Source organism: Pleurodeles waltl, chromosome 6 (genome assembly GCF_031143425.1).
Source record: "Pleurodeles waltl isolate 20211129_DDA chromosome 6, aPleWal1.hap1.20221129, whole genome shotgun sequence".
NCBI lineage: Eukaryota > Metazoa > Chordata > Amphibia > Caudata > Salamandridae > Pleurodeles > Pleurodeles waltl.
Window position 1 is genome coordinate 1,467,470,722 of NC_090445.1, and position 15,803 is coordinate 1,467,486,524.

Here is a 15,803-nt window from a genome sequence, read left to right on the forward strand (position 1 = left end):
AGTGTTAGCACCCATTTGAAATGGGTGCAAACTGCGATTGGTTTGCGCCCGCGTTCGCGGTCACAAAACAATCCTACATTGCACTGCGAGGCGCAATTAGGAAGGAAACACCCCTTCCAAATTGCGAGTCGCAAGCCCGTTTTGCGATTCGGTAACCAGGTTACCGAACCACAAAACTGGGTTTGTGCATCGCAATGTGCTTTTTGCACATCGCAAACAGCGAAAGTCGCTGTTTGCGACATGCAAAAAGCTACCTACATGTGGGTCTTGGTCCCTAATTAGGTCTGGTGTTAACTAAGACATTTTGTTTTTATTAAACTTCTATTTCTCTCTCTTTCGGCTGGCTTTACTATGAGTGATCGCATTCTGCTCTTCCACAAGGAGCATATTGGCACACAAAGTAGTTTTGTTCAGTGTCGGGAACTACAGTGGCAATCAGCGACGTAACGAAACTGGAGGGTGCCCCTTTGCAAAGAACATGGAGGAGCCCCCTCTCCAGACTCACTCAGGGCAGGTGCTGTGCTGAAGGGGCCCCCTGGAGGGCGGCTGCGGGCCGTTGTTATGCCACTGGTGGCAAATTGTGCTTTCAGATTTCAAAAACTTTTTTTTTTTTTTTTTGCCAGTGTTTGTTACAATGTTGAGGGCCTGGTCGCTCCCACAACAATAAAGTGTTACAAAAGCCATGTCAAAACAAGACACGCATTGATGAAACTAAAAGACTTATAAAAATATGTGAGATCAGTTGGCTTTGTCAGTGTTTGTTTATTTTCATGCTTCCCATAATCGTGTTGAAAATGGTTACACTGATTTTCCATTAGAAATATTTTTGGGAAATACTAGCATGCATCAACACATTTTACTAAATGACATTTCATTTGCATATAATCAGAGAGCATTCTGGGAGCATTATACTTAGCCTCATAGCCTAAACTTTTCAAACATGTGTATACACGTTTTTTTTTTTTAGTACTGGAACCAACGTCAGTAGTGAAGCGTGACCTTAAAACATTTACTTACAGCACTCACCCTAATAATGAAGGTTTTCAAATAATGAACCATAAATACAAGTTCGAACAGCATTATCTTTTGGTAACACATTACCTCAACTGCAGAGAGTTCCACTCTCTGTAAACAGGCAGCCAAAGGGGTTTGTGCTGCAGAGGGTTGGGCCTACTTGTCCCAAGGACAAAGTACACATAAAAACTTGTTGCCCTTGACCCCAAACAAGATGTCCCGGGCGTCGGGCGATAGGAATTCCACATCCCTGCTCTGGGGTAAGATGCTTAACTCAACGGTCAGTTGGGCGCAAGCAAAGGCATTTAGAGGGGTAAAGGGTCATAGCACACACAGATTTACTATGGAAGGGGCAGGAAACACACTAATGTGCATATCCTGGAATGTGCGGGCATGGGGTCACTATCTAAGCGATATGCTGTCCAATGGTATTGGAAGCATAGAGGAGTACAAATAGTCATGCTACAAGAAACTCACCTAGTGGGCAACGAGATAGACCGACTCCGCCAGACTTACACCTGAGGGACCCTGCTGTGGATAAGGCGGGCATTGCATTCAAGCCCTCCCTCTCTCTTACAAAGAGGAACGATATGTATTGGTGTCAGGCAGGCTTATTGGCAAGGAAATCACGCTAAGTAGTATTTATGCACCCAATCATGACCAACTGGTCTTCTTTCAGACCCTGTCCATCCCATTGGGAAGACTGGCGAGCAGCACCATAATACTGGGGAGAGACTACAACTGTGTGACTGGCTTACTGTACATTGTTCCACTCCTCACAGGCGCGCCAGCACACACCAACTGCACGCTTGCTTTGCAGAATGGCAATGCAGCCGGGGACTGGTTGATGTTTGGAGGGTCCAACACGGCGAGTTCTACTCACCCATACATGCGCTGCACACGAAACTAGATGCCTTCATCTGCTCTGACCAACTGAGCAGGTGTCTCTCCTTTATGGAATACGTTGGGCTCACACTGTCTGACCACAGCCCCATATTGCAGGAATTTTGTGTGTCTCACGACAGACTGGTGGTCCCCACGTGGAGACTACAGCCGCAGGTGCTAGAGGAACCCACTTAGAAGGAGTTCTTATGGTTGCGGACTACTTCGTCACTAACCAGGGTACAGCTTCATCTCCCACGGTGGAGTGGGAAGCATTTAAGGTGGTGGTACGGGGATGCCGCCTGTGGGCATCACTAAAGAACTCACTGCAGAACTCCACACATTGGAAACAATACTTCATGCACTAGAAACCTCCATGAGCACAGACCCCACAGCCTGCGAAAAACTACTAGACACAAAGAAACAACATGGGGAGGTGTTGTAAAAACAGATGCCATGAGCATAAAACTCACATGAACAGAACCCATGCGGAGGAAGGTAAATTGGCAAGACTTCTGGCATGGCTGCTCAGGCCCAAGTCCAGGGGGTCCTCCATTACACATCTAGTGACGGAGACTGGAACACAGGTTTACTCCCACTGGACATTAATAGGGGATTTAGACAAAATTATGAGAAATTGTACAGTGCGCCCCCAATCCCCTTAGGTCACAACATGCAGGCCTTTATAGCTGGGCTCCCCTCCCGACTCTAGACTTATAGGTCCTCCTATCTCCCTTCTAACACTACATGAGATCAAGCAGGCTATAAAAAGACATGGCGAGAGGTAGGACACCTGGCACCGAACCAGCTTAGTTCTATGCAACATTTGCCATTCAGTTGGCGCCAAAGTTGGAACTCCTTTATGCTGAGTCGCTAAGACGGGGATGCCTACCTGCCTCGACTCGTGGCACCACAGCAATGCCTTTGCCCAAGACGTAGCAACCAGGGCCCTGGTTACAGCATTTTACCCCTTATACATGCTTTACATGGACTTTACAATTTTAAGTAAGATCCTGGCAATCAGGCTACTCCCACACATGCAGGCCCCCACACACGAAGACCAAAATGGACTCATCCCACAACAGAGCACATTGGTTAATCTTAGGTGGCTTTATCATGTACTTTACCACCCAGAGGCCATAACCCAACCAGCAACACATATGTTGTTGGTGGATCTTGAGAAGGCCTTCGATTCTGTACGATGGGACTATCTAATGGGGGTAATGCGTAAGATGCCATTGGGAGAGGGCTGGATAAGGTGGGTCGCCCTGCTGAATGAGAAACCAACTACAAGGCTAAAAACAGCAGCAGCCATTTCAGAAGACTAACATTTACAGGGGTACCAGACAGGGCTCTCCGTTATCACTACCTTTATTTGCCCTAGCAATAGAACCCCTGGCAGAACACTTTCGTCAAAATGGGAATGGAGATGGTATCAGGATAGAGGGCCTAGAACACATCATATTCCTATATGCTGATGATATCTTATTATATTTATCCAAATAACAGGGCAGGGGCGCTGCAAGCAATTCAGTGACTGGAGGATTTTAGATTGATCTCAGGCCTTGGGGTCAATACAACCAAGACCTATCTATTCCCATGCCAGCCAGATGCACCAGTCCCAGGTGATATTCCGGCGGGACTACAGTGGGTGTCAGTAACATTTAAGTATTTAGGAATACTAACATACCACCAACTAGAAGATATAAAGGAGGGGAACCTAGGCAGGGGGCTGAGCTAGTTATATGCTAGTGGGGCATTTTGATTGAACATTGACCCTACCACTGATGGCCAAGGTGGCACTCTCCAAGATGGTGATGCTGCCTAGGCTGTTATATTATTTTGCTAATACCCCGGTGAAACTACCAGGGACACGGTTCAAGCAACTTAACAGCCTGCTCAGAGACCTCATTTGGAATGGGGACAAGCACAGAGTCTCACAGCATATCTTGCAAAGACCGGTGGAGTTGGGGGGCTTGGGAGTGCCGGACTGAGTCATATTACAAGGCTGATCAACCACAATGGGTGGCCAGATGGCTGGGTGAGACAGAGGACCAAATCTTGAGTCACCTGGGGTTAGCACCTCACCAGACCATACTTCTTGCTAAACTGTTACGCCCTGAGACCCAGTTGCATCAGCTGGGAGTATTAATGCAAGCAGCCACGCATGGATGGCATGGGGGAATGAAACAAACACGTGGAGCACCGGTGTACACACGAGCGCTGTCATTGATGGGACTACCACAAGGGAGTCCTGAGTGCTATTTTACTGAAAACAAGTTAAGGGTATAGACAGAGGCAGGGGTGATAACAACTGATTGCTTTGAGATGGGGACACTGGTACCGTTGGCCAACCTGACTGATGAATTTCAACTCCCACCTGGTCAATTTCTGCTATACGAGGCACTAGAATGCGCATTCCAAAATCTGTGGGGAACAGGGCAAGAAGAACCCCCACAACACCTAGCACTGCACACATTGTTAACATTGGGCACCACCACAAGACAGGTGAAATTGATATATAAGGCACTGACTGCCCTGACCCGATTGCCCATGACCACACTCAAGACCCGAAGGGACGCTGGGGCATGATATACTGGACACTGACTGGGACAAAATTCTTGTGTACCATCAACAAATCTCTTGCAGCACTAGGTTAAAATACATACAGTTTAATTATCTCCACATGACATACCGTAGCCCACACAGACTCCAAGTGATCTATGGTGGGGAAACTAGGCACTGCCCGAAATGTCAAAAGGCATCAGGCGACAACCTATGGCCAAGCTGTGGCTGGAGTTGTTGGGTAGTTGGGATACCATACCAGCACTGAAGTTGGGAGAGAAGCAAGACAGCACAAGCTACGGGAGTGCAGAGGACGAGCAAGACTGGGGAGGAGTATAAATGGGACAATTGTTAATGCATGAAGTGCAAATGGGTGTGGGGCGGCTGGCCAGGGCCCCCCAGGGAGGGCAGCGGTGCCCCTCCGCCCACAATATATACAACATTCCAAGGGGGAGGGGCTAGAACATGACGTTGTGGATAGTCTACCCGAGACCCCTCAGATGCAGAGACTGTGTGTAACATAAAACCCAATAACGAGTCCTTCCTTAAACATATACCTACTCAATAGGAGGGGCTCCCCAGAGATGCTTAGTTCAGTTGACAGTTTAAGTTGTGTTTCAAACTATTAAGAAACCATGAACGGTCGGAAAATCTCTCTCCACAACTTAAGACATTAGAGGGAGACCATAGGACTGGGCATAAGCAAATCGCATTGACCAATAGAGGGAATGCGGCTAATTGCTCACCTTGTGGTGTCTGTGATGTAAGAAACGTTGTCAAGAAGAATTGAGATTGAGAATATGTGTTTAAAAATTGCAATAAAGATATTAATAACAAACAAAAAAAAAAAAACTGTTAAATCCCTTAACAGTAATGAGTTAAAGAACTACTAAACATTATATGATTTTAATACTCATGACCAGGAATAAGATGTAGGTGAAGATCTGGCATATCAGGAACTAACTAGACAAAAAAGCAACACGTTAACTACCTGTAAGAGGAGGACATCACTGAAGGAGACCTCCTAGCTACAGGGGAATGCATTCCTGCAGTAAATCATGGCTTGTGGGCAAATTTCTATTCTGAGTTTCATGACCGACTGATCTCATACCTACTTATCCTATAGAATAAGAATCAACAAACAAGCCTCCCCATTAGAGTTGCCATTATAATGGTACTTCTCAAAGCCCATCAAGGACAGAAAGAATGTTCTTCATCCAGACCCCTCTCTCTATCATGGTGCCAAAATTCATATTAGGTTGATCTTCAAAGGTTTGATTGTGTGGTTCCAATTTTGGTAAATCGGACCAACTTGAATTTGTTCTCTGGACAGATGTGCAACTTGCACCCTGGTGACTACACCTGGCACTGGCAAAATGGGTAAATAATCAAGAAGAGAAGAGCGTGATTTCCCTCGATGTGGAAGAAATATTTGTTTCACTCAGTACACAATGCATGCATATTTGATCATGGATGTGGGTCTGGTATTAATAAAAACAACTGTTGATTTAGAATAATGCTTACTAAAGCGAAGCAGCGGTCCAGTGTCTGTGAACAAGCTATTTAGAATAAAAGGGAGTAGGAAACTGCACTTCACAGTGACTGTTGGCTGGTTGCACTGTTAGCTGACAAGCTCTCTTCTAGTAATAAGAACATTTCTACAATGAAAACAATCTTTTTGTGAGACTTGCAAAGGGAATTAGTAGGTTATATAGTATCTACCCATTTAGTGTTTCTCTCCAGGAGTCGGGTTCCAGTCCTAGCAACAGCGGTGACAGGTCTCGTCACCCTTTGTCTGCAGTCAGCTGGTATTCATTAGTTCCAGCATTTTGATAAGGGCCACAGCTCATACTAGGTCGCTTTGGGCCGTCCATTTCCAGAAGCATTGGTTTGAGTACTCCAGGCGTTTATCACCACAAACACTGTAACGTTGCTTGTCACAGAGGACACTAAGGTGCCTCTTCACTCTGCTGCCTCACCAGAGTTTAACAATATAGTAGAGAAGAATATAGTGTACTGCATTCCCCAACAGCTGATAGAAAGCAGTGGATTATAGACCTTAATATATTAATTAGGTAAACATCTACATAAAAGTTATTTTCACAAGGGAGAACTTCAATAAGTACAGCAATTTATTCATAAAAAGTAAAAATTGCAACCGAAAGTGTATATTTAATCGAATATTTATATATGTTAAAATTACAGAAAAATACAGCAGGTCTTTCACAAGAACTAGAGGGGTAAGATCCTCTCTAAACGAGAGGAAGAAGTTTAAGACAATGACAATTATTTAAATACTTTACAGTCAAACTGAGAATTATCTATCAGATAACCTAAATATTGTTTTAACGTTTATGAACTGATTAAAATACAACACACAGGGAAGCTAGCAATGTCATAGCAAGAATGCGTAGAGCCGAGCATTACCTTGTTAGTTAAGGTAAAAAAACAAAAGGGACTTCCCCTTATCTTTCCATTGCAATTCATCTTCTCACACACCTAGCACTCCAGTAATTTTTCAGTGGCATACAAGTGGCAAAGGGACCCCGGGTGCTTAGTACCTACTGCTCCTGTGGACTTCAAAGTCTACCTGACAGCAAATCATCGAGGACAGCACTAGGAAGTCGAAAACAGAAGGTAAACCGACACTCAATTATGGGTAGACAGATGGTTGTTAAGTTGGTGATCTTGCCAAACCTGAATTTTCACAACATACTAAGGCTATACGCCTAACTGAGCCTTTACATCATAATACTTGATAATTACCAAATATAATATCTGGGCAGGCAAGAAACTGCTAACCACATGTGTGATTAAGCGAACTACGCAATGAAAAGAGACAGGCTTCCAGTCCCAAAGGTGTTACAGTATTACTGGGCTACACAACTCCAACACACATGAGTGTGTGTGGAGTTTAGGGTCCCATAGGGGCCTCAGGGGTAATACTGAAACAAAAGCTGACACAATTAGGTCATTTCCCTTCCCACCTGACTGTGATAGGGCCTAAGTAAATGAGCATCAAGCAATGTGAAGGTTACAATAAAACCATTTAGGCACTTACAAATAGCATACTTCACCACACTCAGGTTGAATATAATGGATCAGAACGGAATGAATCTATGCCCTCAATGCCCACACATAGAGGATATTTGCACAAAAGGAGTAAGAGTGAACAAGTATTGGAAAATATTGGGTTAATGCCAATACAAAAATGATTAGAATTACAACACGTTGTATTAACTGTTCATTGGCTGCCTGTTTGCTAGACCTTATCCCAATTAATTGCAACAGAGACATCGGCTAGGACATTATACAGAACGGTCTTCCTTTTAGCAACGTGATGGCTTTTAATTGAGGGGGGTGGGGTTCGAGAGAGGCATCACTTATCTTATGGATAAGCGATATGGAAAACCTGCCTTACACTGAGCATCTGATTCAATCCATTAAAACCTCAAATAGCCCTAGAGACGTGGGCAACCTCTGCAATATGCATGTTGGTTATATAACTGGATTTGGTCTCCGGTCTAATGTGTCCATTACTGGGTTGATTCGGGTGCGTTAGTGGTTTCTTTACGTTCAAAAGGTAAATAAGCACATTGATGAAAAAATATGTCCTTTTCAGGCACAACTGTCTTTACTCACCAAAAATACCAACACCACACCTAAACAATTATTAACCTGCAAATGAGTCATTTAAGAGAAATGGGTTAGAGAAACTGAGTTTCAGCTTAAAAGGAGTTGCAGGATGCCTCTAACATTTCAGTCACCAAAGCATTTTTTAGACTATGGTTGTAATACAATCTACTTCACAGTCCCATAACTTAAATATGGGCAAGCACTCCGCACTAGCACAGTTAATTGACAATATGCTAGTTATTTTAACAGTACGCCTCTCAGTTGTATTCCAGTGTGATACAAAGTCAAATCGCGTGTCTCATACCTGTTAGGAAAGCCATTGCCTAAGGAATTAAAAATGAAATACTACTTTCTACGAGTAGAGAGAGACAAAAGAGCATTTCCAACACTTCCATTTCTGACTGACCATACTTGGGAAAATGAGAGGATCACTTAGGGGTGGCACTAAACTGATACCCCCACATCCCCCCTCACCCCCAACCCAAAAAACACAACAAAAACACCAATTTGACCTTGTCATAATACTTGGATCCGAACAGCTCTGCCTGTAAACATACCAAACAAACCGAAAGAACAGCTATTCAGTGGATTGCTGACAATCGGTTAGATTAATAAGTGAATTATAGCCTTGCAACAACCAGGGTGAAACAGATACTCTACATGTATTTAGTTACTGCCATCAGTTAAAGGATTACTGGTGTAAAATCTTCTTGCTGTAGAAGGAGATTAGCAACTTCGTCCTTCAAGTATCAAATAATGTTATCACATTTGGCCGTGGACTTTTAACTGCGGGTGACTGCATGACGGAAGCCTTACAATGGCTATGGCTGTTGGTGGCTTAGCAATGGTGGGCTCATCTCCTTGAATCCTTTATTTAGTGGTCTGGTGGTGTATTTGTGAAAATGCTTTTTTTAAAAGAGTGAATAGTGTTTAATGTTTTGGATACAACATGGTCCCTCGAATAACCCGGAGCGCACCAATGGCTTTTTCCTTTCTTTGGACATTTGCTTTTTCTCTTTCTTGACAGTGTATTTCTTTTATTCATTTTGTTATTATCAGGTAATGCAAACGTCTTGCGATGGCAAAACAATAAATAAATCCTTTTATAAATACATTTGTGAATAAAAAAGGCATTCCTCTAACGAGGCTTCCTTCTTAGCCATTAGCATTAGATTACCCTCTTTTGTCTCATCTTTTTCCGTTTTGCTCTTCTTTGCCGCATTGCCTCCTGCATGGCACCGATCTGCGCCCCAGACAACTGTGTTTTGTAAGCGTTTAGTTCTTCTTTGTATGCTTGCCGCTCTTTTTCTGCTGCTGCTTCATACGTCTGACACACAACGAAAGAAACAACAAACAAATCAGAAACTTGTTCAGCCACTTATTCCTACATTCCTTCAAGTTACCTATATTTTCTTTTCTGTACAAACACTAGAGAAGCCTTATTCAAGTATTCTCAAGCAAAACAAATATGACGTGTATGTAGTTGTAATTCACTAATGCAAGTTTGAAGCAAGCTTCCAGATTCCCTCTGATCTTTATGTGGATCCGATTACCACTGTTTGTGCATGACCTTAATTTAGTTTCTATGAATTTTACATATATAAACATTGGGATATTTATGTGGCACTGTCCTCAACTGCACTGCAGAAGGGTGGTTTTCTTTAAAGTGCATTGGTTAAAGTGATCAAGAAAACACTACTCCTCAGAGTAACAATTAGTGTATTCGTAAAGTGCAGCTCCGGTTAACTTTTGTCTACTAAATAAGTCCTGGTTATGATAAACTAGGCTCGTTTTCAGGCAATTAAGTTAGATGGCCAGCAGTTAATGGAAAGAAGAATTCTGAAAATGCTTCTCAAACCTCTTTAGGGGCCGAAAGTGCTTGATAATGTCACACAGAAAATCATTTAATATACTTTTTCACTGCCAGTTTCAATACCATAACACTTTGCATTAACATCTACGCCTAAGCATCTTGAATGAAATATTCCCAGCAGCCACTAATAATCTATAGGGATTAACTGTCTTGTAAGGTAGGCCTTTTAAAAAAAAAAAAAAGCTCTGTCAAAAAGTTAACTGCATGCACACATCAAATTAAAAAGGATCAAGATCCTACTGGACAACCAACAAACCATTTGCTCCAAGTCAATTTATAAGCTCTCCTAGGTACTGCCCCACCCCACCCATCAACTCTGAGATTAATCTGAAAGCTCCTTCTGAAAGACCTGGCATTTCTCATTGCCTCCTGAAAACCTTTGAGACTCCAGCACTAAATGGCCTCCTAGCACCAACTTGAGCAACTCCCCTTGAGGACGCTTCAGCAGGGCAGGGGACACTGCAATTAGCAACTGACAATACAGCAACATTTTCATCATAAATGGGTACCATACCTGCACAACGCACAAAGGGGAGCCATCATAACCACTTTTAACTAACACTGACGGGCATGAACCAGCCGCACCACTAACACTGAAAACAAACAAACAAAATCCTTATAAATTTGGATCTTGCCAATGTTGCAGAAAAGCCTCCATTCTGAACGCCGCCAGATCCAGCTTCCAACTACAAATCCTTTGGAGTTGTGTGCTTAACCTTTCTGAAAAAGATACACTTCGAAAGCCCTCCATCCCTGGAAGGATGAGAGACATCATTCTGTATATTCAGTCACTCAAATACAAAAATTTCCTGTTTGACAAAACAGGAATATCTTCTCCCACAACCATAATTCCTCTGCTTAAACAATACTTTCAGAAAACCCTTGTCGCCTCCGCTAAACCTTTTAACTGTGATCCTTCTATGTTGTTCACATAATCAACTGTAGGCACTGTCAACATCTAACAAAATTTCGTCCTGTTCACCTTGAAACAACGCACCATAAAATAGCTTGCTAAACTCCACACAATTGTTTCTCTCACCGGGGTTCTCCATTGACCTTCAGCAGCTGTCTGCCCACCTTCAATGGTGGTATATTATTCTATAACAATTTCGGTCTCTCCATCAAAAAAGTGCTGCTGTTCGAGGTCTGAACAATTCTAACCATCAACATACACAACTCCTTCCTCACCTGTGAAAAAAGGATCTTTTCGGAGTACTTACCTTTCCTTTGATGGGCTATTTTCAAACCTTGTAATGCTCAATTATTTAAGGGCATTGAAACAATTGCTTGAATAGTTAAGAAAATGACCCTATTATCACCACCACCATCAACAATATCAAGCCCTGATAAGACATTCCAAAATGTTCAACAGGCAACCCCAACTCTGCTAGCTGTGTGTGCTAGGAACCCTAGAAACTGTCAACCAGAAGGGGACCAAACTGAACTTTCTTCAGTTAACAACAAAGCACCAGACTAAGAGATTCAAATCCAACCCTTTTGATGGATTAGTATCTCTCAGTCCTGAGCAATCAAAATGTCATTGAGGTAAATAACTTTGTATGCAGAGTGGCCACCAGATGCAGCAACTTGATAAACCAAATATGGGATGATGAAATCCAAAACGAGAGGCATGTGAACATGCATAACTGACCCAACAAAACTGCAAAAAATCCTGATGGGGGATCCCAAATCATAAGCATCAAATAGGTGGTTTTCAGATGCAATCTTGTGAACAAGTTGCTTTAAAAGAAGAACATCTCTCTAAAGCTGAATCTTGAAATGATGGTTGACCACCCAACATTTTAATTCACAAAGATTTATGACAAGGCACAGCCTCTTGCCCTTTCTATTATAAAGATATTGCTTAGGCAACATATGGAGACACCCACTATCTACAGAAGTGCTCCCTTCAAACACAACTCGTTCACCTCCTTATCCACTTGTCTCTTTCTGACTGGAAGCTATTCCCCACTGGAATCAGCTTGGCAACTGGCTGATCTATGAACTATCTTAAACACAATGACTGTTTCCAACAACCAGGGAACACAAGTTACTCCTTTCCATTAACTTGGCTATTATTCTGTGCTATTTTAAGGCAACAGATAAAGGGTCTTGTGAGACTTTTACCTAAGGGTTCTTCTGAGAGTCTTTATTTGACCACACTATTCCTTGAGACCTCTGCCTTTGGTTAAGTACATTCCGAAGTGTTCTTGGCACAAATTGTTTGAAACCAAATGAGGTGCTGTTCCAGGGTACAAAAAAAGCATAGAGACTCATTGGCTCGGAAACCAACTCCTGGTACTAGCCACCCTAGTAAAAAAATCTGTTGCAAAATAATTGTTTGCCCTTTTGCGACTTTTGAATGGATAGGAACACTCTTACAAATATCCCAATCTTCTTTAAAAAACGATCACTGAACAAAAAGCCTACAGCAAAGGAAACTCCCTTCTTGTTAGCCAACTTTTCTACTTTGTAGTCAATCTTAAGGAGTATGCTCTGCCTGCACACTACAGATATAGATGTACTTGTGTCTCCCAACAAGCACACAGCCCTCTGCACCCATGGTGTTGTTCTTCTGCATCAACATTCTTAATATACAGGTATGCATCCTTTGCAAGGTCACAAGGTTTTGTTAATGGTCCAATGATATCCAGTAGTAGGTGTTAATACGATCTTAAGCTATTGCCCGAGCCTTTGTAAATATACAAATCTATCTTCTGTATTTAAGTGCCATCACTCTATCATGAAAGTCTGGAGTAACAGAAGTCATATTTGCAAGAGATGGACTAGGGCACTCAGACTAAAATCAGCAATCTAACCTCTTTTGGTACTTTCTTTCTTAGCTAACAGCCCAAATACTCTTCCATATGATGCGATGGTGACCACTTTGGTGACAGGTCATATTTAATTAGTACAGGGTCAAACATATTGTTGCCAAGTAGGTCCACCATTGTGTTGGTCCTTTACAAGTGTCTTGTTTTGGCTGGGCTGCAAATCCTCTGGTTCTGACTCAATCTAAAATTAACATGTCACATTTATCTCTGCATCCTCATGTTTCATCATCCATAAATACATGTTGGTGCTTTCCTTTCATATTTGAGTTTAATCACCACATGAGCCTTTACGTTGCTCATTCTGTGTGCCCTAGGAACCATTTCTTAACAATGGGGATGGAGATCTTCCAGCCCCATTACCTTTTAGCAGTTTTCTTAGAAGCACTGAGCCTCCATGTATCTTGCTTTTTTCTCTGCCTACGTGGTCACTGGCCAATGTCAAAATATCATTCCTAAACTGCCTGAAATACCCCAATACCAGAAGAATAGGCAAAAGACCTTCAAAATCTCCTTTCTAATGGTGCACTGAATTCTCTACCATTCAGCCCACTACTATATTGACTGAAGCCTTTACACACGCTTACAAATTTGTCAAAATATTCTTTTTGTCCATGTTTGGCAATATCTTTTCCTGAAGGGATCACCACATGACGTGGAATTTACTCAGGTGACCTAACGTACACCTTTGAAGCACCCGCTATTAGAATTCCAAAGAGTTAACATGACACCTTAAAATGGAAGCTCTTAAGCTTCCTAATTCACTAAAATGTCCGCTGCACGGTTGACACATTTAACGCATACAGTGACCCTGATGTTCCATCATCTGTAGTATGTGCGGCCTCAGCACATTTTGCTTCAGTCAAAAGTCGTGGATTTTAAAGTTAGTGCTTTGAAGCTATAATGCGCCCAAGAAAGGACTATGCTCTGTCATAACAGTCATCGGTCCCAGTAATTGGAGAAAAGAAAAAAGAAAATATATTTTCTGAATGGATACTGCTTGAGGTAAACAGGTAAGTGAGCTTAAAAAAAAACAATCAAATAGAAAAAAAAAAAAAAAACTCTAAATGCTGTTCAGCTGCATAAATGGGCTCAGACGCACCTGTTTTTCTGAATCAGGGAGTTCTTTCCATGACTGTGCAATAGATTTTGTTCTATCCAGAAGTCGCATATCTGTTGAGAGAGAGAAAATTAAAATGCAAAAAATAGCAATTAAAAAATGTTCTTTAGATGCAGGACTGCTATTTAATCAACAACCAATAATACATGTGTTGGTCAATGCTTCTGATGATGTAAACTACTGAGCCTAGGTGCATAAACTGCTAAACCATTTTTTTCCCATTTACCTGTTACCTGTGAGTAGTGCACGCAACTCCAAATATTACCATTGTGCCGTGACTAAACTGCGGGGTGCAAAAAAACCCACAAAAACGCAGCAGCATCTGCAACCGAAATCTCCATGTGGAGCCCTTGATATTCTATTGCATGCTGGGTTAATCAGCCTCTTAGCAAGGTGCTGGCTACCAGTACTTCTTTTACAAATATTTATAAAATGAACGTTTTCCTCCTTCATCCTAGCTGGCTCACTAGAGCAAAGAAAAGATCACATGGAAATCTGAACATTGTGACAAAACGAACCTTAGAAACATAATAGCTGCCCCACCAAAACTGCAGTTCCTTTACCACTTCTGAGTTCCAAGTTATCACATGTAGCTCAGCACTGAAACGTCATGCCTCTTGTGGAGTAAGACTACCACAATTCTAACCATTCTTGATTTCGCCAATAGAGAAATCTACATTTTTCTCAATTTTCTTTTTCACACAAAATGATTTTGGGCAGATAAGTAGTAATTTTGACCCTTTCCTTTCTCAAACCCTTGGGGAAAAAAACTCAGTAACCTATTGCATTATGTTATAGAATATTCTTGATTTGTGGTCTACACACCTGCCCCCGTAATGCCCAAGAACAAGAACCTGCAAGTTTACATCAAATAAGTCATTCTGTGTGTGGCCAACACATTCACTACCCTCAACATCTCAATAACTATTGAGAATAGTTACTGAGAATAAGAAAATAAAATAAAAAACACAGTTCAAATACAGTTCTCAAAGAAAACAAGGATGGCCAAAGCCAATAGGTCTTGCTTACGAGCGAGCTATTGCCTTTGGCAATCAGGTAGGGATGGTGAACAGGAGGGCAGGTTGTTTGTGAATGAGAGGGCGGCTGGGGGTGGATAAAAGGACTGGCAAAAACTATTTCACCCAAAATAGGTCCAGTTACTTCAAAAAGGAGATGTCATGTGAGACACCAGTCTGAAAAAGTGGCAGTTGCATCTGTGAAGCATGGGTCTGAAAGGGTCCCATCCCGGCAGCAGACAAGAAGGGGCTGGTGTAGGGCGCCAAGAGAGGTTTGCACCTCTCAGTAAACGAGGCTCATGCCAGAGAGGCTTTTTCGACTGTGGAACAAAGCCTCGTAAATTTGCACTGCGCTTGGAGGAGTACGGAATCAGCGGTCAGAGCCTCGAGACGGGTGCAGCAGCAAGCTCAGCAACAGCAGCTTGCAGGAGGTTGCTCGTTTCAACCAGCAGCAGGAGGTGCCCGAGGGCCACAAGCATCCTGGCAAATGGACCACCATGGAGGCGGATGGCAAGCAGACCTGGACCAAGCCACACCTGCCCGCTCGCATGCAGCCCCTGTGCTTCAACCTGCCAGCCAGCCACAGGAGGAACGACACGGGTCTCAGGTGATGTGGCACATGTGCAAACACCATAGTGCTGCTCACAGAAACGTTCAAGTTTTGCCACTGGGGTTAAAAGGCATGAAACCTGCGTTACCATCCAACTGTGGCATCAGGGGCTCTAATGCAGACCTGTGTGTGCTCTTTAAAGGTCCGCCTGGTTGCACCCTCCTCACTCCTTCTGCTTTAAGAAGTTCTAGGCCACCTGAAAGTTTACTTCATTGGGGAGCAGTCTGGCAGAGGGCTTTGAGCAACATCTCCGCCT

General features: G+C 42.8%; 1 protein-coding gene across 1 annotated transcript in view; it reads right to left on the minus strand.

The window, feature by feature from the left end:
- Nucleotides 1-15,803, minus strand: part of TFAM (transcription factor A, mitochondrial) — a 138,395-nt gene that overhangs the window by 50,128 nt on the left and 72,464 nt on the right. The window contains exons 3-4 of the mRNA XM_069240971.1: nt 13,904-13,974; nt 9,275-9,424 (exon numbers count right to left, since the gene is read on the minus strand). Coding sequence (XP_069097072.1) covers nt 9,275-9,424; nt 13,904-13,974 — 221 coding nt within the window. The remainder of the gene's footprint in view (nt 1-9,274; nt 9,425-13,903; nt 13,975-15,803) is intronic.